This window comes from Mercenaria mercenaria, chromosome 16 (assembly GCF_021730395.1).
Source record: "Mercenaria mercenaria strain notata chromosome 16, MADL_Memer_1, whole genome shotgun sequence".
Classification (NCBI taxonomy): Eukaryota; Metazoa; Mollusca; class Bivalvia; order Venerida; family Veneridae; genus Mercenaria; species Mercenaria mercenaria.
In genome coordinates, this window is record NC_069376.1 from 25,445,681 (window position 1) to 25,466,934 (window position 21,254).

The 21,254-nt window shown below is 36.3% G+C and overlaps 1 protein-coding gene across 1 annotated transcript in view; it reads right to left on the minus strand.

Moving 5' to 3' along the window:
• Nucleotides 1-379: 379 nt before the first annotated feature.
• LOC123540805 (solute carrier organic anion transporter family member 5A1-like) overlaps nucleotides 380-21,254 on the minus strand; it is a 57,523-nt gene continuing 36,648 nt past the window's right edge. The window contains exons 6-9 of the mRNA XM_053525815.1: nucleotides 12,633-12,750; nucleotides 2,014-2,131; nucleotides 1,458-1,485; nucleotides 380-465 (exon numbers count right to left, since the gene is read on the minus strand). Coding sequence (XP_053381790.1) covers nucleotides 380-465; nucleotides 1,458-1,485; nucleotides 2,014-2,131; nucleotides 12,633-12,750 — 350 coding nt within the window. The remainder of the gene's footprint in view (nucleotides 466-1,457; nucleotides 1,486-2,013; nucleotides 2,132-12,632; nucleotides 12,751-21,254) is intronic.

Sequence of the window (21,254 nt, forward strand, 5' to 3'; positions counted from 1 at the left end):
AATATACTGGCCCAAATACTGTTAAAATAAGATGGGTATTTTTATTGCACTTTAAAAATTTTTTTAAAGATAGATCCCTAAAATATTGATTGACATTATAATTATTGATTTGTAATCATTTCAAATTAACATTGACACAGTTTTAGTAATACAGGTGTGTTGGAGGGCAAATTTTTCAGCTTTAACATAAGTTAAAGACCCTCATTGAAATTATTTCACTCTCGTGGCAAGCATCTGGGACAACTGGCATCCCTTTTCAACAAGCTATTTCGGGACAAACACATTTGGGTAGAACCACGGCCATCCAGAAGCCTGTTGGGTAAATACACAGAGTATCAAACATGTAACTAGAACATAGAAACATTATAATAAACAAAGATCATTCACCAAGAACAGAACAGAATAGAACAGGTTTCTGTTCTGTTCTTTGTATAACACTAGAACTAAACCTAATATCTAAAAGAACTGTGAGTGGCAAATGAGTTTTTCATTATATATTATGTATCACACAATATCATATATAAGTATCTTTATATACAACTAATAAAATAGACATCACAAGTTTTCAGGCAAAACATATACAAAAATGTACAATCACACTGTTCAATTTGACATTTCCATATAGATTTGGGCTAAACCCAAAATAGACATTTTTCAAAGTAAATGAATTTTTGTGGTACAACTCGGGTTTTTGCGCATATAATACAAATTCCAGATATTTCAAATGACAAATCTGGAGACTAACATCTATTTACTAATTCTTCTTACTGGAAGTTTTTTTCTTCTTCATTTCTTCATTTTAATCTCCCCACAAAGTTTCAAATATCCTTCTTGAACAAATTTATGATGAAAATAAACTTCTAATTTATTAACTTGCAAAACATTAAGAAATTTATTCTTGAATATTTTTTCTAGGAACAAAACCCAGCCAGGACAAATTCTACAAATTCACAGTTAAGATTCCCTGGTTTTGTCTCTCTTTAACTGACTAGCCATCCCTGAGACAACCTGTTCTTGAGGCCATCAAAGTCAAAGTTCGTGCTGGATCCTAAATCTGTAGTTATGTGGAATCTGCACTCTACTATTGCTTCTGCCTCTATCGTGAGTCATCAGGACGCTTTGATCCCTGCTTGCAGAGTGACCTTCCCTGAGATTTTAGACACTGGCTTACTGGTCAGATTCCATATTGGTTTTATGGATCCCACTGAGTTCATCATTTCAACCAACCAGAAGAAGTTAACAGTAAATACTGAATATTTATGTAATATTTATGGGTCTCCTCATTTCAGTTTATAGCATCGACAAATGTTATACTACTTTACCATTTTCTATTTCGATCGACTACACTAAAGGAAAAAATCATATGCTAAAAAAGGTTTTATAACCAAAGGCTACTTTTCATGTCTTTTTCTTTCTGGGTTAAAATTTGCATAGGCATTGATCAAAAGGTAACTTACCTGGCTTTTCATACTGAAGGAAGAATGGCTAGAATACAAGCAGGCGACTCAAAGGCACATTTACACGGGCTAAGAGACTGATAGCTCCTGACAAAAAAGAATCTAATAAAAAATTTTGATTTTTGTTAGGGGTTAATTAATAATCAATTTTTCAACAGTATTTTAGTTAATATGAAACAACTTTCACTTTCCCACATGAATCCTAGAGGAGCAAAAAAAAATTTGATAGGCACAAGTCTTGCATCAATCACCACAGAGAACAAAACGGTCTTGCCCCGGGAATCAAACTCATCTGTGACATCGCGATACATAAATCTGCACTCTCCCCATTGAGCTATACAGTGGGCTCCGACTAAAAAAGATTGATTACAACATTGCCTTTCTGGAATTCATAAAACTTAAGCCAAGTATTTTAAAAGTCAGCACTTGGTGAACCACTCAGGCCATAAAGGCCCCCCCTTAACCATATGAATTTTAAAACCAATCAGAGAACTTAAATTTTACAAACTTTAATGCCAACAAGTCGCAGTAAAATAACTATAAATATACTACTTACACATCGACCCTTTGTTATGCTTGTCTTTTTCTCATTCAATTCTGCGACGAAACCAAATCCATGGGTACAAAACAAATTAAGAGCGCCTCCGAACCCAACTACAGCACTGCAGATGTACCTGAAACAACAAAACATTTCTACATGTACTATAAATAAAACAGTACTAACATCACTTTTTCATTTTTCAAACAGGAACTTCAAACATAAAGCAATCAAAAGAAAGGTGACGCAAGAAAAGTAGGAGGTTAAGCGCTTCAAATTGGAGTTGCCATCGATATATTGGACACATAATAACTGCTGCAATTTTCTTCCCTTCAAAGATGGTTCTCTTATAATTTCAAAGACATTCTCTGGCAATTATGAAAAAAAACCATTTTCTTTTATGCCAGAAGTATACCAAAATAAAATATGAAATAGCATAATCACACAGAGGACGGAAACCACCAATTATTACCGGTCCATACCTAAATATTAAATTCACATAGTCCAAATAACATATGACACAACTCAGCGTAAATTGATTTCTGCATATGTCACTAACTTTTAAATATGAAATTTAACTGGCTTTATCACTCGTACGAGTTTGGGCGCCTGCCCAACCCCGTAACACAGGCGAGAACAGTAGATATATTTTATACATGGTGGCCCTAATTATAACTTAATAAATCATCCTGTTTTCCTGCCGACTCACTAGAGTTAAAGATTTTGGGCTTTCCAGTTTAAGACAGTATCCTAGTAGATAAAGGGCACTCATAATTCACGACCAAGGACTTTCTGGGTATTTCCATGAGGGTATTCTAGAAATTCTGCTAACGGGCCTTTTATGATTAATGCTGGTGGTGTTACTAGGGAAGTCTGCTGGAGGCTTTCTAGGAAATCCACAGGAGGGGTTTTCTAGGAATTCTGGTGAAAGGGGTTTCCAAGAAATGCCCCGCTGCAGGACAGTAGGAGCTTCCAGGGATTCTTAAGAAGGGAATTCTAGAGATTAAAGGAGGTTATTTCTAAGGATTCACACCAAAGGATTTCCTAGGGATTTCCAGTGGATGGTTATACTAGAAATATGGGATTTAGAGAAGCACCACTGCACATTTCAAGAAAGTTGAATCATACATACCACCATATCTGTGTCTTGAAACATTTCAATGTTATATAACAGAACAGGAGCCATTTCCAACCACATTTCTCTCGCTTTCCCTAAAACGAAATGCTGTATCAAAGATATGTCCTACACCACCAATGGGGCAGGAATATAAGCTGAAAAAACCACAAGGCAGTGCTGGTATGAATGTGCAATGGTGGATTATACAGGTTTACTTATATTAGCTACACCAGTATCACAAATCAACGTACCATAAATGTAAGAAATCTCAATGCTCCATCCAATACCGTTAAACTTTCAGACAAAAAAATATTTATTAACATTTTTAAGTCTATCTGTGTGTTTAACTGGTAAGAGGGATTTCACAATTGTCTCAAAATGTTGCAAACAATTTATGAAAAGATGTTTCCCACATGTACTAGAGAGGACATCAATGTACTACTGTACGTCGTACATTTATCAAATACCATTAACAAGAATATTCTTTTGATGTAAATTTGACAGTTATGTGCCATTAAAAATGTCCATTTATACCTCTAAATTGTAAACAAAATGCCATAATTCATTTATGCCCAATGCAAGGCCAAGCAAAAAAACATCACAAAATAGATGAAAAGTCAAAATATTGATCTTTAGAAAATTATTTTTATGGTATCTCATAATTCATCAAATGCTGCTGTACACGGGATAATACTGAACACAAGGGCTGTCCGTAAGACAGCAAGCACTACTTTTACTCAGTGCTTTAACTCCTGAATAAGAGCTTTGGCCAATAAAATTCTTTTAACCAAAAAATTCTACGTTAAAAACAAAAAAGAAAAAGGTACAAAGCTCTGTCAAAATACACATCAGAGTTATGGGATTGTTCTCCTGATTGTCGATTTTGATAGAAAATAACACGTTTTTTAAAGTTTACCAAGTCACAAGCTTTGATAGTAACCGACATATTTGACTTTTATCAAAAACATAAACCTTGGCGATGGCAGCGCCAACGCTTGGCTAGTGCAATAGCGTGTACATTATTATTTTTTTTCAAAAGATTGAGCTAGAAAAATACTTTCACCCAAAAGTCTTAATATCACCACTTTAGCAACACTTAGTGTAATCCCAAAAATAATATATATAACTACATGTAATATATTAAACTTTTCGTATCACAGACCACCCACTTAATTATCTTCAAAACCATCGAAGACATTTTCAAATCCCATCCGTACAAAAATACAAGCATGCAAATATCATTTCTTAAGTCTTGTTTCAGATATCTTCAAAGTAAAAACACGTCGAGTCCCCTTAGGAATTCTATATCCCTGAGGTTTCAACTATCTAAAAAATTTTTATCTAATCTTTATAGGAATATGGTGTATCTATTCGGTCCGATGATAATTTATAAGTATGCTGCAATATTTGCTGCTATCAACCTAATTTATTTAACCTTAATAAATAGAATCCTATATTTAACAAGACCATGTAGGGCTTTGTTTTCCATAAAAAATGTGACACGACAGGACAAGTGACGTCCGACCCCAATTTACTGTCGACCCAAGATTTCCCGCTAGTGAGGGTTAAAAGGGCAAACCCTTCCCGACCACAGTTGACATGAAGAAATATCTGTTGAATATTATTATGCATTCCTTGAAGCCGGCCTGAAGCTGCAAGTTGGACCTCTCGTAAATTAGCACACTTGACAGCATGTTTGTCTACAACTCCTTCAAAATACCAGTCTAAACAAACCACGACCCATACACGATCCCAACCCTCAACATAATCACAAACTGCCTACCCAGGGCACAACATCTCTCCACCTCGGTCTAACTGACCTTCAATTGTAAAATAAAGATTTAACGCTACAGTCTCGTTGAACATAAACAGTAAGTTAGCTTGAATCCTGTAAGACATGCTATAGTGTACCACTAAGTTCCAAAAAGAACACCAGTCAGAGATAATTGACCGCCAGAAGTGGAATGGCCCCTGCCTATGGGTCAGGGTTAGTGTTCAGGGAGCCCTGGCCCCACTTTCCGCGAAAAAACAAAATTAACATAGTTGTCTGTTTTTTTGGGTTTTTTTCTGTACCATGGCTATTGCTTAAGTTAATGTTATTTAATACTGACTTTTTCTATAACAGCGTCTTTTAAATAGCTAAATTATACTATGGTAAGGTAGTATTGTCTGCAAGTACTGTATTTCAGATACAAAACTCAGATATTTCCATTTAAGCTGATATAACAAACTTAAAAATCTCTTGCTTAAGAATATTTTCTTATTTCTATACTTCATTTTCGGATAAATTCAGAATTGTTGTTTCTTGATCTAAAAATGGTCAAATACGGTTCTGATACCGATGAAAAAAGACAAACATTAACGACAGTCACATAAATGTCAAAAACACGCATCAGAAATAACAGGGCATAGCTAAGCAATTACGGCTTTTTTTTGTGAAATTAGGGCCTGGTGTGGAGGGGGTGGGGGGGTGACTCTTTAACCGATTTATGAGATAAAACTGACCTTTAATATGTAATGCCCCCATGTTCCCTTATCATGTCGTCCACATCTTGATTAAAGTTATCAAACAAGGCTCAACTGAATTCTTTGAGAGTTATAGTTGAAGACACTATGGACGGAAGCATATAATGTATGGTGAACAATACAATTTTCTATATGCCTCACTTTTGTGGATTATAAAATATCCTGGCATCAGAAGAAGGTTAAAAAAAAAAAAAAAAATATTGGTCTGGGGTGTGGGTATGTCAAAAACTGATTTATTTCTATAGAAAAAAAGGCCTAAAACTTGAAGCGCTAATAATATAAAAGCACCAAAAATTAAAATGTGCTCTAGATCCTCTGCTCCACATGCTGGTGGGTCTAAAACAAGTCTATTAAATAATCAGAAATTTTTCATGATAGAGCAAGAGACATGTTCAAGCCACAACAAATTAGCCATCATGGTTTTTAATAACCTTTAGCCTTGCTGGCGGCAAGTAATTCTGCCTAAATACCAGAGGGATACTACACGTGTACCAGCGCAAAATCAAGCTCACCATGAGGGTAACCATTTAATAAAGGCATTTTTGTACCATTTGCCATAAATCACGACTCCACCTGAGGGTTACCATTAATTATAGGCATTTGTGTACCAGCAGCATAAATCAACTCTCACGCTGAGGGTTACCATTAATCAGGCATTTGTGAACCATTTGCATAAATCAAAATCAACGCTGAGGGTAACCATTAATATATGGCATTTTGTGTACCCAGCCAGCATAACACACCACACGCTGAGGGTAACCATTAAAAAACTAGGCCCATTTGTTACCAGTTGCATAAATCAACTCACCTGAGGGTTTACCATTAAATAGTCATTTGTTGTACCATCCACGTACAAAAAGTCATGACCACACGTATGAAAGAGGAATGGTAAGAAGGTTTTTAACAAGTGGATTGGTGCATGGACCACTGATGCCAATGAGACAAGACTCACGTGTCAGATTCTATATATCACCAAACGGATACAAGGAACACCGGTGAAGATCTGAAACCCCAAATAAATCCCAAGACAATAATAAATAGAATACTGCAAACTATTTATTCTCCTCTAGATAAATCAATTATTACACTCCTTCAGACCTATGAAAACTTCCGCCACTGTCCCAGAATCAATATTCTAATTTTTTTACTATATCTAGCTTCGCTTGAATTCTGGGAAATTTAAACAATGTGGATGAAAATTCATTTACCTTTAAGACAGCATTCCATGAAATTTTATTGTTATTCCTCCAAATAAAGAACACCTGGTTTTGTATACCGCTATCTTCCAGTTAGAACCGAAATAACGTACGAATATATGTCGCATTAAATAAGTGGTGTAGAAGAAGCATTTTCAGCACAAAGGCTTCTTCTGCAAGTGACATTCCTTAATTTGTTCTTAATGCATTGTACAAAATTCAATTGTTTATGCATTTTGAATGAAATTAGAAGATGTTTTAAGGAAGGTTCTGCACATCTCAAACACGAGAAATGATGAGGAGATGCGTAACAATCATTTATCCAATGAAACATAGAATAAGAGCTTAGATCCAGTGTATTTCAACTTAAAAATCAAACTACATTATTAATGGTACCCAGTTGTATATGAGCCAGTGCCATGAGAAAACCAACAAGTGGGATTTGCGACCGCAGCATGAACTCCCGACCGAGGTCAGAATCCATGCTGGTTTCGCACATGGTAAACTCATTAAAACAAATTGGCTTTAAAATCCAAACAGAGCATGGATCCTGAACCAGACTGGCGCGTATGCAACACGCAGGTCTTGATCCATGCTGGTTGCAAAGCCCCTATGTTGGTTTTCTCATGGCGCGGCACATTTGTTTTATATTGATAACACTCAGGCAATGTCTCTATCATTCTTTAGAATTAAACAAAGGAATCAGAAAACTTAAGACAACATGGAAGAAGTCCAAAAACTGGGTCATAAAGATCAACATGAAATTAACAGGAACTCTACATTGATGGGCAACTATGCTCAAAAATTAAGCACATGGGGCCTTTCCACATTTTATCTAACCAAAAACAAAGATAATAAAATATAATTCAATTTAACAACTTTGAGAAGTTATTATTAAAATTACTAGTATTTACAGAACTTTTCAGTAACCAAAACTGTGATTTTCCCTCATTTCACTTCCTGTACAAAAATCTAATTGGGGTAAAAAAAATTTAGTTGGGGTAAATACCTATTTTCATACCCGTCTAGGCAAAAAAATCAAACACCCTACCTATCTTTGGCCAAATATTCTTAGTAATATCTTTTATGTTTTTGAAAACTTATACTTCCATCAAAATTCATTCATTGAAGAAAAAAATTTAGATATGAACATGCAGAACCACCTTAAATATTTTTTCATAAGTGATCAGGAAACAACCTTGCTCAAACTTCAGTGCAGAATCTTTTAAAACTGTCAAGAAATTTAATTGCATGGCTGCAAAACTTAAACAACCAAATTGTAGAGACATCAATACTTTAAGAGGCTTTATTAAATAAGGCCATTAAGGCTAATTAAACAATTATGGTTAAGATAATTTTGTGCAGGTGAATTCTTCTTTAATTCAATAATGAACAAATATCGATCGTGTTTCGTTAGTGTTCCATTCATTCTTGTATGAAGCAAATTTTAAAGTTTTGAAAATGTGAAGAAATACCATGGAACTATCCAAATTTCATGGTCAACAATGTTTTGTGTTAATGACTGAAAAGGCTAAATTTTGGGACACATTCAAAGATCTGAAGGTTTATAAATAGAAATAACTTGAATATCACAATATTTGATGGGAAATTTAATTTATGTACATTGATAAAACAAATTTTCCATAAACAAGAGCTGTCAGTGGTCCAGAGCGCAGGACTATTCTCGAGAGCAATAGATATATAATCAAAGCACAGAGTAAAACTAAACCATAACCAAAAGCATATTTAAGTCAAAAAAGGGGCCGATAATTCAGGCCAAAACGTTGAATAGAGTTGTCTTACCTCCAATTTTACAGGACTGGGGTCTGATGTAAACGAAGTATGCAAAAAAATACAGCAAATATCTCCATGGACTTTGAACTATTGGGGGTGGTTGCACAATCTTTAACATTTTTGTGACGCTCACAGGGCAAGACTGGCTAGAAGCACACAAGCGCATGGGGGCCGATGCCAGGGGGGGCGAATAGTTTCCCCCTATTCTCTCGAATAGTCAAGCAAATGAAAAAAGTTCCACACAAAAAGATAATGAATTTCATGAATGATTAATGAAACAGCACAGGAGTAGCAAGTAATTTTAGGCAAAAATATTTCATTTTTAAAAGAAACAATAGTAAGAACAAATTGTACGAGCCATCTGTGTTCAATTGGTTAAGGGCGCTGCACGTTCGAATCAAGCTTGCCCCTCACATAATGTAGGTTCGAGCCTCACTTGGGTTAATATGGGAGCCACCAAGCTCGCTTCCGCAAGGTCCGTGGTAGTACCCTGGTGCGTGCCATTGATGAAGGAACAAATAATGCATGAGGGCGAACGGGCACCTCATTAAGTAGACATAATCACCATCAACAGTTAGCAAGTTCATCAAAAAATATGATGATATAATTGTGTTGTGTGAAGATAAACGCCCACAAGCAACAACAAAATAACGTTATTTCATTTTACCCTATTTTTTCTGATTCATGAGCGGGGAGCTTCATTGGTGTTTAAAACAGTGTGCATCCGTGCATGGGGGACATGGTGAGAAGTAGGGGTCAATCCGTTTATATCCACAGATAGGTCAAGTCATTGTTTAGACAATCGCAATACATGTTACATGTGGACGTCAAATTGCTTCAAATATCATAATGTCTTCCACTAAATTGTCCCCAGAACTCTGCAAAAAATAGAAAAAAAATATTTTTTATATCAAAATCCATTTACCATAATACACTAAACATATGCAAAAGCAACAGCTTACCTGTTTGTCAATAAATATCAAGACAAATTGTTCTTTTTATAGAAAATAGGAAAAGATTGTCCAAACTGTTACAATATACACCAATTACAGCAAGTTACTTTTGACTTTTAAAATACTCTAAGTCTGGTGGACACTGGATAAGAAAACCGCCAATTTTTGCCATTCTTAATTAGGTCAAGGGCCATTACTCTTTAGTATGACTTTTTCTAAACATTAACAAACTCTCTCAATGACACATACAAGCACTATATCATATACATTCTGATTCAGAACACTAGGGCGACAGGAACTAAATGGCTGCTTATCAAACTTTGTAGAGATATTATGCCTATAAGCACTGCTACCAAGTTTGATGAATGTTGGAAAAGAAATATTCAGAGATTAGACATTGTCAACTAGAAAGAGACAAGGAGGATCCAGCTGGTTATCAAACTTTGCCGAGATACTATGTACATAAACATTGTAACCAAGTGTGGTGAACATTGGAGAAGAATTGTTCAAGAAAGCAATTGTGCGAGGTGACCACATAATACTTCCCATTTCACTTGCACATACAAAACCAAACTGACTATTATCATAACTAGATGTGTGTCCATAGGACACAGGTGCCCCCACTTCTGTCACTGCACTTGGTTTCATGACTCTATGTGAAATGATTTTCAAGATATATGCAACACTTTAAGCACTATATATATGCATATTCATTTCACTAAGTGAAGGACAATAACTCTGGCCTGGCTGAGTGAAATCCCAAAGAGAATACCAGGTGCACTATTTCACATGCTATATAACAATCCTCTAATGTTTCATGACTCTAGGTCAAGTACATTCTGAAACGCATGAGCAGGGCTCCAGATAAGATGCGTATTAGCGTAAATTACACTTTGAAATAATGCATATACGCATGTCTGTCAATTTTTTAGCGTATAAAAACGTATAAGAAATTACAGAAACGCCCGCAATGACTTTTTACTAGCGTAAACAAAATCTGAATCGTCTAAATGCTTTATGTAACAGAGCACGGTCGGCATTAATTTTTCCCACATAGAACGTACACACACATTGAATGGTACTCTATAAAACTTAGTTAAACATATTATACAATCAATGCGGGTGTAAATCAAATAGTTGGGAAACAATATAGATGGTAGGGTAGTGTTTTTTAAAGCGGTGTCGATTTAAAATATCAACTTCCGGTGTGGAGTAAACAATAAAATGTGTCTTTCTAAGAATGTAAAAAGTGAACAAACACTACGCATTTTCAAACCATCAAAAATGATCCCCAAAACATATTTAAAGGTGTATTGAATACTCTACTGAATTCGGAGTGTTTTAAACCAAGGGAGAAAAAAAGCAAACACCTGAATGCTGTTGAAACTAAACAGCAAACAAATTCATGGGTGTTACACCCAATAAATATGTTATAAAACCGATTTCTGTTTTTGTTTTTTTTCACATTTACAAATTTTCAGGAGTAAAATTACTCCTAGTAAATTTTAGATTTTACCATTTTACTCATTCACAAAAATTATGATGAGTAAATACTCATAGGCCAAAAAAATTATCTGGAGCCCTGATGAGACAAAAACTTGTAATTTTTTCACTAAGTCAAGGGCCATAACTCTGTTCTTACAAAGTGGCATTTTTTATACGACCTTTAGATGAGTATATGACATATTCATTGTCTTCACACAAATATAATGTTACAGAATGCAAGAATGAACTATTATTTACTACATCAAACTGTCAGAAATGGTTGATCCGCCTGGTATTGACATGCAAAGCTGCAATTTGGTAATCTCAAATTTCCTAATTCATTCTCATTTAACCTGCGCTAAAGCCATTACTAGAATTTCAAACAGCCGTATCTGAGGAATTAAAATTCTCCCTGAAAATGTTGTGAACACTCGCTCCTCTTGTAATTTGTACTTCTAAGTCTCCTGTGACAAGCAATATGGCACTTTAATCTCATTCTACAGTACAGAAACATCTCTTTGTGAAACGCAGCATCAATTTAAACACTGAATGATATTACAATTATTTAGAAAATGAATAAAATTTATTGAAGTTTGGAAGATAATGTTCAGTGTTCAAAAAAAAATAAGTCCCTGGGAGGAAACAATTATTAATTGTTTGAACTTTGAGAGAAACAAACAAATTTCGTAACATTTCGTAACATATTTAAAAAAAATTACAATGTGGGAATTTGTGTAACATGCGAAAGTGTTGTCAGTGTTGATGCAAATAAGAAAACTGTATCAAAGAGAATCTGATTCCTTGCTCTGACCTTATCAAAGAGAATTCGATTCTTTGCTCTGACCTAATCAGAGAGAGTAAGATTCCTTGCTCTGACCTTATCATAGAGAGTAAGATTCTTTGCTCTGACCTTATCAGAGAGAGTAAGATTCCTTGCTCTGACCTTATCAGAGAGAATAAGATTCCTTGCTCTGACCTTATCAAAGAGAATTTGATTCTTTGCTCTGACCTTATCAGAGAGAGTAAGATTCCTTGCTCTGACCTTATCATAGAGAGTAAGATTCTTTGCTCTGACCTTATCAGAGTAAGATTCCTTGCTCTGACCTTATCAGAGAGAGTAAGATTCCTTGCTCTAACCTTATCAGAGAGAATAAGATTCTTTGCTCTGACCTTATCAGAGAGAGTAAGATTTCTTCCTCTGACCTTATCATAGAGAGTAAGATTCCTTGCTCTGACCTTATCAGAGTAAGATTCCTTGCTCTGACCTTATCAGAGAGAGTAAGATTCCTTGCTCTGACCTTATCAGAGAGAATAAGATTCCTTGCTCTGACCTTATCAGAGAGAGTAGAATAAGATTTCTTGCTCTGACCTTATCAGAGAGAGTAGAATAAGATTTCTTGCTCCGATTTTATCAAAGAGAATAAGATTCCCTGCTCTGATCTTATAGAAGATTCTCTATCTAGGTCTTAGCAACCAGATATAGTCTCCTAGCTTTAATGTTTTTGATGTGAATTAAATTCCTGGCTCAGGCCACACTTGGGACTTAAAAAACTGAAAGTTACTTACCTGTTAAAGTATGGGAATGTGGCACCAGCAATTTTGAGATTTTCGCACCCCAGGAAAAAGAAAAATCCACATCCAATGAGTGCCAAAAGATCTAACAAGATTGTCAACTGGATTGCACCTGTAAAAAAAAGTCAACAAGATTGTTAGATGAATTGCACCAGTCCTGTTAATAATCAACAACATTGTCAACTGGATAGCACCAGTCCTGTTAATAATCAATAAAGTGTCAACTGGATAGCAGTAATTACTGGCACAGCTTTCATATATGAAAAATGCCATGAGAAAACCAACATAGTTGGTTTGTGACCAGCATGGATCCAGACCAGCCTGCGCATCCCCGCAGTCTGCAGATTCATGCTGTCCGCTTTCAAAGCCTATTGCAATTAGAACAAGAGCTGTCCGTAAAACAGCGTGCTCGACTTTTCTCAGTGCTTGACTCTGAATTAGAGCTTCGCCAGTAAAAATAAAATCCAAGTTAAAAAGGGACATAACTCTGTCAAAATTCAAATCAGAGTTATGGGAATTGTGTCTCCTGGTGTAGACTTTGATAGTAAATAACTATTTTGAGTTTCAAGTCAAAAGCTTTAAATAGTAACAGAGATATATGACTTTATCAAAAATTTAAACAAAAAATTCTAAGTTAAAAAGGGACATAATTTTGTCAAAATTCAAACAGAGAGTTATGGGGATTGTTTTTCCTGGTGTAGACTTTGATAGTAAACAAGTACTTTAAGTTTCAAGTCAAAAGCTTTGACAGTAACAGAGATATTTGACTTTATCAAAAACTTTAACCAAAAATTCTAAGTTAACAAGAGGGCCCTGAAGGCCCTGTATCGCTCACCTGACCTATTGACCTAAAGGTCATCAAGATTAACATTCTGACCAAGTTTCATTCAGATATGGTCATAAATGTGGTCTCTAAAGTGTTAACTAGCTTTTCCTTTGATTTGACCTAGTGACCTAGTTTTTGACCCTACATGACCAAGATTCGAATTTGACCTAAAGATCATCAAGATTAACATTTTGACTAAGTTTCATGAAGATACAGTCTTAAATGTGGCCTCTAGAGTGTTAACAAGCTTTTCCTTTGATTTGACCTAGTGACCTAGTTTTTGACCCCACCTGACCCAGATTTGAACTTGACCTAAAGATATCAAGTTTAACATTCTGACCAAGTTTCATTAAGATCAGACATAAATGTGGCCTCTACAGTGTTAACTAGCTTTTCCTTTGATTTGACCTGGTGACCTAGTTTTTGACCGTACATGACCCAGATTCAAACTGGACCTTAAGATCATAAAGATCAACATTCTGACCAAGTTTCATGAAGATACAGCATAAATGTGGCCTCTACAGTGTTAACAAGCTTTTCCTTTGATTTTAACTGGTAACCTAGTGTTTGACCCCAGATGATCCAATATCGAACTCATCCAAGATTTTACTAAGGGTTACATTCTAACTAAGTTTCATTAAGATTGGGCCAAAACTGTGACCTCTAGAGTGTTAACAAGCTTTTCCTTTGATTTGACCTGATGACCTAGTTTTTAACCCAAGATGACCCAATATCGAACTCACCCAAGATTTTACTGAGGGTAACATTCTGATCAAGTTTCATTAAGATTGGGCCAAAATTGTGACCTCTGGAGTGTTAACCAGCTTTTCCTTTGATTTGACCTGGTGACCTAGTTTTTGACCCCGGATGACCCAATATCGAACTTGTCCAAGATTCTATTGAGAGTAACATTCTGACCAAGTTTCATTGAGGTTGGGCCAAAATTGTGACCTTTAGAGTGTTAACAAGCTTTTCCTTTGATTTGACCTGGTGATCTAGTTTTTGACTCCAGATGACCCAATATCGAACTCGTCCAAGATTTTATTGAGAGTAACATTCTGACCAAGTTTCATTAAGATTGGGCCAAAATTGTGACCTCTAGAGTGTTAACAGTCAAATTGTTGACGACGGACGGACGACGGATGGATGACGGACACAGGGCGATCACAAAAGCTCACCTTTGAGTACTTTGTGCTCAGGTGAGCTAAAAGGGGCATAATTCTGTCAAAATTCAAAACAGTGTTTCACCTGGTGTAGACTTTGATGGTAAATAATTATTTTAAGTTTCAAGTCAATAGCTTTGATAGTAACAGAGATATTTGACTTTATCTAAAACTTTAACCAAAAATTCTAAGTTAAAAAGGGGCATAATTCTGTCAAAATTCAAGTCAGAGTTATGGGGATTGTTTCTCCTGGTGTAGACTTTGATAGTAAATAACCATTTTAAGTTTCAAGTCAATAACTTTGATAGTAACAGAGATACTGACTTTATCAAAAACTTAAACCAACAATGACGCCGACGCTGGTCACAAACGCACTATGTTGGTTTTCTCATGGTATGACTCACTGATGCCTCTACTATCTTAAGCTGCAATACAATATCCAAAATAAATTTGGGGCAAGTACAATAGCTCTACATTTTCTTAGAGAAGTCGAGCTAAAAACTGTTAGCGAACAGCATGGATCCTGACCAGACTGCACAGATGTGCAGGCTGGTCTGGATCCATGCTGGTCGCAAACGCACTATGTTGGTTTTCTCATGGTATGACTCACCGATGCCTCTACTATCTTAAGCTGCAATACAATATCCAAAATAGTAATTTGGTGCAAAATTTGAATCTCTTCATTTCTGGCACACACTGAATCAACATGGCTGAAAGTTGTGTCTGGCATGTGGTCAAATTACATAATGTCAAAAATGTGTGACAAATCAATAGCAAACTTCAAGGAGTAAAATGATACTGTCTGGACATGACAGACTGATGACTTTGACAAAAGCATATGTCTCCTCAAAATGGGGGGGATATAATTACAAGTGTACAAGAAAAACTTTTATTCTCGCTTTTCTCCAAATTATTACCTTAGGTGCTCCGGAAGATATCAGATTTCTAGATAGGTAATCAAGTGTCTATGACCAAAATTTAATGTAACAAGAGCTCGTCGAACACGAAATGCCCCCCTTGATGCATATAGTAATTGCACAAGGAACAGAAATTATATGCTCACTGTAAACAAAAGTTCTACCATTCTGGTTTAATCTGACCTTGACCTTTAACCTATTAACCTAACAAGAGATTACAGAGTGATCTTGGCGCCATCCACTGAGCCATTTTTGAATGTTCCAAATTTCAAGACTAGCTCAAGGTCAAAATCAAGGTAAAATTTCATTTCGGTACAAAACAATGTGTATGTGGTCCAAATTTGAAAGCTGTGGCTTGAGAAATGTGAAAGTAGGTCACTAGATCAATTTCAAGGTCAAAGTTCATTTCGGTAGACAGAACTATGCATGTGCTTCAAATTTGGAGGCTGTAGCTTGAGAAATGTGAAAGTAGGTAACAGGTAAAAATCAATGTCAAATTTCAATTCAGAACACAAAAATATGCATGCGGTCCAAATTTGAAGCCTGTAGCTTCAGAAATGTGAAAGTAGGTCACTAGGTCAATCTCAAGATCAAAGTTCATTTCGGTACACAAAACTATGCATGTAGTTCAAATTTGAAGGCTGCAGCTTGAGAAATGTGAAAGTAGGTCATTAGGTCAAAATCAAGGTCAAATTTTATTTTGGAACAAAAACCTCTGCATGTGGTCCAAATTTGAAGCCTGTACCTTCAAAAGTGTGAAAGTAGGTCACTAGGTCAATAACAAGGTCAGTTTGTTTCAGCACACAGACCTATGCATGTGGTCCAAATTTGAAGGCTGTAGCTACAGAAATGTGAAAGTAGGTCACTAGGTCAAGATCAAGGTCAACTCATGTCAATGTTCATCTTGCCACTCAAAACTATATATGTGGTCCAAATTTGAATGATGTAAGTTATGGACATGAAGATTCTAAGTTTTTCCCTATATAAGTCTATATGAACAATGTGACCCCTGGGACAGGGCCATATTTGACCCTAGAGGGATAATTTGAACAAACTTGGTTGAGAACCACTAGATGATGCTACATTACAAAATATATAAGCCATAGTCTTTGTGGTTTGGACAAGAAGATTTTCAAAGTTTTTCCCTATATATGTCTATGTAAACCATGTGACCCCCAGGGCGGAGCCATATTTGACCCTAGGGGAATAATTTGAACAATCTTAGTAGAGGACTACTAGATGATGTCATATACAAAATATCAAAGCCCTAGGCCCTGTGGTTATGGACAAGAGGTTTTTCAAAAAAATTTCCTATATAAGTCTATATAAACCATGTGAACCCCAGGGTGGGGCCATATTTGACCCCAGGGAAATAATCTGAATAATCTTGGTAGTGGACCACTAGATTTTGCTACATACCAAATATCAAAGCCCTAGGCCCTATGGTTTTGGACAAGAAGATCAGAAATCGTTTAACTGTTCCTGGCCAATGTGACATTGACCTTTGACCTAATGACCTCAAAATCAACAGGGGTCATCTGCTGGTCATGGCCAACCTAACTATCAATTTTCCTGATACTAGGCCCAAGCGTTCTTGATTTATTGCCCGGAAACCATTTTACTGTTCCTGGTCACTGTGACCTTGACCTTTGACATACTGACCTCAAAATCAATAGGGGTCATCTGCTGGTCATGACCAACCTCCCTATCAGTTTTCGTGACCCTAGGCCTAAGCGTTCTTGAATTATCATCCGGAAACCGTTTCACTGTTCAGGGTCACTGTGACCTTGACCTTTAACATACAAACCTCAAAATCAATAGGGGTCATCTGCTGGTCATGACCAACCTCCACATCAACTTTCATGATCCTAGGCCCAAGTGTTCTTGAGTTATCATCCGGAAACCGTTTTACTATTCAGGGTCACTGTGACCTTGACCTTTGACATACAGACCTCAAAATCAATAGGGGTCATCTGCTGGTGATGACCAACCTCCCTATCAACTTTCATGATCCTAGGCCCAAGCGTTCTTGAGTTATCATCCGGAAACGGATTGGTCTACATTCCGACCGACCGACCGACCGACCGACCGACATACCGACCGACCGACCGACATCTGCAAAACAATATACCCCTCCTTCTTCGAAGGGGGGCATAAAAATCAATGAAACAAATGGAGATTAGGAAATAGGAAATCACTATGTACTGTCACAATAAACTATAAAATCTCAGCTATGTGTTAAGTCAAGTCAGTATGATCACTTATAAGTATGTAACATATTTACAAAATGTGTAATATGACCTGGTATTGCTCTTTAACATATTCTTATGTAATCATTGTCATGGCAATTCTTACATACTGTGAAATCATTAATATTTGTGGGAGACTAATTTTCGTGGATTTCGTGGTTGAGTCAATCCACGAAATTTAACCCCAACGAACAAGTAAAATTTCCATTCATTTTATGTTCAAAAGTTGAAATCCACGAATTCATATCCCCACGAATTTGCCATTTTTACCAAAACCACGAACTTTCATGCCCACGAAATTAAGTGATTTTACAGTAACGCAATTTGTTTCCCTAACGACAATGCCACCAACACTGACGGAATGTGGTATTAAATTTTGTCTAAACTGGGAAAACTGAAACATATTTAAACATGATACATATAAAAGAGTGTGACACAACACAGACCTGGAGTGCCTGTATAAATTACAGACTCCTGAATATACATGACAATCACTTCCGGACGTGCCCTGAAGACAGATCCTGTGAGCTCTGCGATGAGTAACATCACATTATAAAAAGAGATAATTTTTTTGATAATAGCTGAAAACGTGGGATGATATTTTTAATAATTGTTCTGTGTGTGTGTGTTCGGGTTTAACGTCTTTTTCAACAATTTTTCAGTCATATAAACGACGGTGTCTACTTGTAGCAGTGAGCACAATGCCCAACTTTATAGTGCTGCCTCACTAGAATATCACGCCGTAGACACGTGGCATGATACCCCACCCAGTCACATTATACTGACACCGGGCTGACCAGTCCTAGCACTATCCCCTTAATGCTGAGCGCCAAGCGAGGAAGCTGCTAGTACCATTTTTTACGTCTTTGGTATGACGCGGCCGGGGATTGAACCCACGACCTCCCGCACTCGAAGCGGACGCTCTACCACTAGGCTACCGAGGCGGTTAATAATTGTTCTGAATAATATATTACACCAATGAAAATTGTTACTGCGACTTTATTATGCAACAAAATCCCTATTACAACTGTTCTGTTAGTGTTAAACATTACAGGCAGTAATGAAAAGGTATGTGTTATAAAACAGGAAAATATATTGTGAATGTTGCCAAGGATGTAGATAATAATCCTTGATATTGTAACAGAATTAAAATAATATAATAACTGAGCCGCGCCGTGAGAAAACCAGCATAGTGTATTTGCGACCAGCATGGATCCAGACCAGCCTGCCCCTATTGCAGTTAGAGAAACCGTTAGCGAACAGCATGGATCCTGACCAGACTGCGCGGATGAAGTAATAGTATTAACTGTAATCTAATTTAGGCATGCTGTTAACATTATTCCTCATCTTGCTGAATCAGCAACTTCTGTGAAATTACACTGATGTAATTGAGAAACTATATAATCTCAAACAATGGTTTTGCCTATGAATAAAATTCCTGTATTAAGATCATATGCGAAGGAATTATATCACGAGGGTGTAGGCTGAGCATTATAAATATGCGCATCTGAATGACAAACAGTAATTATATCCGAAAGAAAATCAATGTTTAATATAATTATATGAGCCGCACCATGTGAAAACCAACATAGTGCATTTGCGACCAGCATGTATCCAGACCATCCTGCCCATCCATGCAGTCTGGTCAGGATTCATGCTGTTCACTTTCAAAGCCTATTTCAGTTAGAGAAACCGTTTGCGAACAGCAAAGATCCTGACCAGCCTGCACAGGCTAGTCTGGATACATGCTGGTGTCGCAAATGCACTATGTTGGTTTTCTTATGGTGCAGCTCAGATATATTAAACAGTGATTTTCTTTCAGATAAAATCACTGTTTGTCATTCAGATGCACATATCTATAATGCTCAGGCTGCACTCTTGTGATGTAATTCCTTTGCATATGAACTTTTAATACAGCAATTTTATTCAAAGACAAAACCCAGTTGTTTGAGATATATTGTTTCTCAATTACATCTCCTTCAAATATGAGCTTAATACAGCAATTTTATTCAAAGGCAAAACCACTGTTTGAGATATATTGTTTCTCAATTATATCAACAGAAGTTGCTGATTCAGCAAAATGAGGAATAATGTTAACAGCATGCCTAAATTAGATTACAGTTAATACTATCACTTCAAAAGACACTGTATTACTCCAGGGACCTTGAGCAAGCGTCTGTTACAAAATATAAGATGTCTTTATGTCTAGGAGACAGAAGCTATTAACTAGAAACTAAAGACTGATATGTCTCATTTCTGTTACTGGAAAGGTATCTGTGTGAGTTTTCAATATTTTTTTTCTCAGAGGACCATGCCAATTTAAAACATCCATGCAGGCTGATCATGATCTGCACTGTTCGCTATTCAGTCAGTAAATTTTCAGTGAACACCCCTTCAAAAAATAAATGGTACTGCTCAAATTGAATGATGGACCAGTCCATTTTAGAAACTTAGCTGGCTAATGATTAAATGTTCATTTGCACATACCGGTACTGAAGTCTCCAGGCATTTTCATTAACTTTCAAATTAAAGCTTAAAATGATTTTCTAGAACTATTTAGAAAATGTAATTATTCCATATGAGGTTTAAAACAGATTATGGCCGATTGTAACAAATGTATAGCTAATATGAGACGACATCTTGTGTCATTTTGTTACGAGAGATTTTTCGCAATTAGAAGTCAATTATTACATCAAATCAATAACATTTGAAATACCAGAAATCTTGCTAAATAATTTTCTGTGACTACTCCACTTACTAATAGACATTATATGCAGCTAAATGTAACAAGTTTATGGGGATATTCACAGGCTATTTTAATCTATTTTACTGGAGGTGCTGTCATCAAAAAACAAGGGCACCGCCTTGCGGGTGCAGACGCTCATCTGATTTTTTTGTCTCTGTATAACAGAAATATTGTCCTACCCATGATTTTCTAAGTCCAAAAGGGGCCATAAGTCTTGCAAAAAGCAGGATGGAGTTATGTTTCTTGCTGTACAGAGTCAGCTATTGATGGTGAACAAGTGTTGCAAGTTTTAAAGCAATAGCTTTGATAGTTTAGGAGAAAAGCTGACCTAAACATAAAACTTAACCAGGCATCGCCAAACACCAATGCCGATCAAGTGATGACAATAACTTTTTTTTTTTTCAAAAAATCAGATGAGCTAAAAATTGGCCCATCTTACCAGACCTAGCTTCCTTTTGAAAAGATGTTCAAACTCAAAAATGTTCTGAAATTGTAAGAAAATTTCTTACAAGTTCTCTTACATTCTAAAGAAACCCAAGCTTGGCTGCTGGCAACAAGCATGACCTTAGTGTACTAATATCTAACAAACAGGAAATAATCGGACAGAAGCCATGGTGATTAAGATTTCTGACTTCAAATCTGATGTGCATTTGCCCTTTTTCACTGAGGGTTCAAAACCTATAAAGTGGTGTATGATTCTTCAATGTGGGAAAGT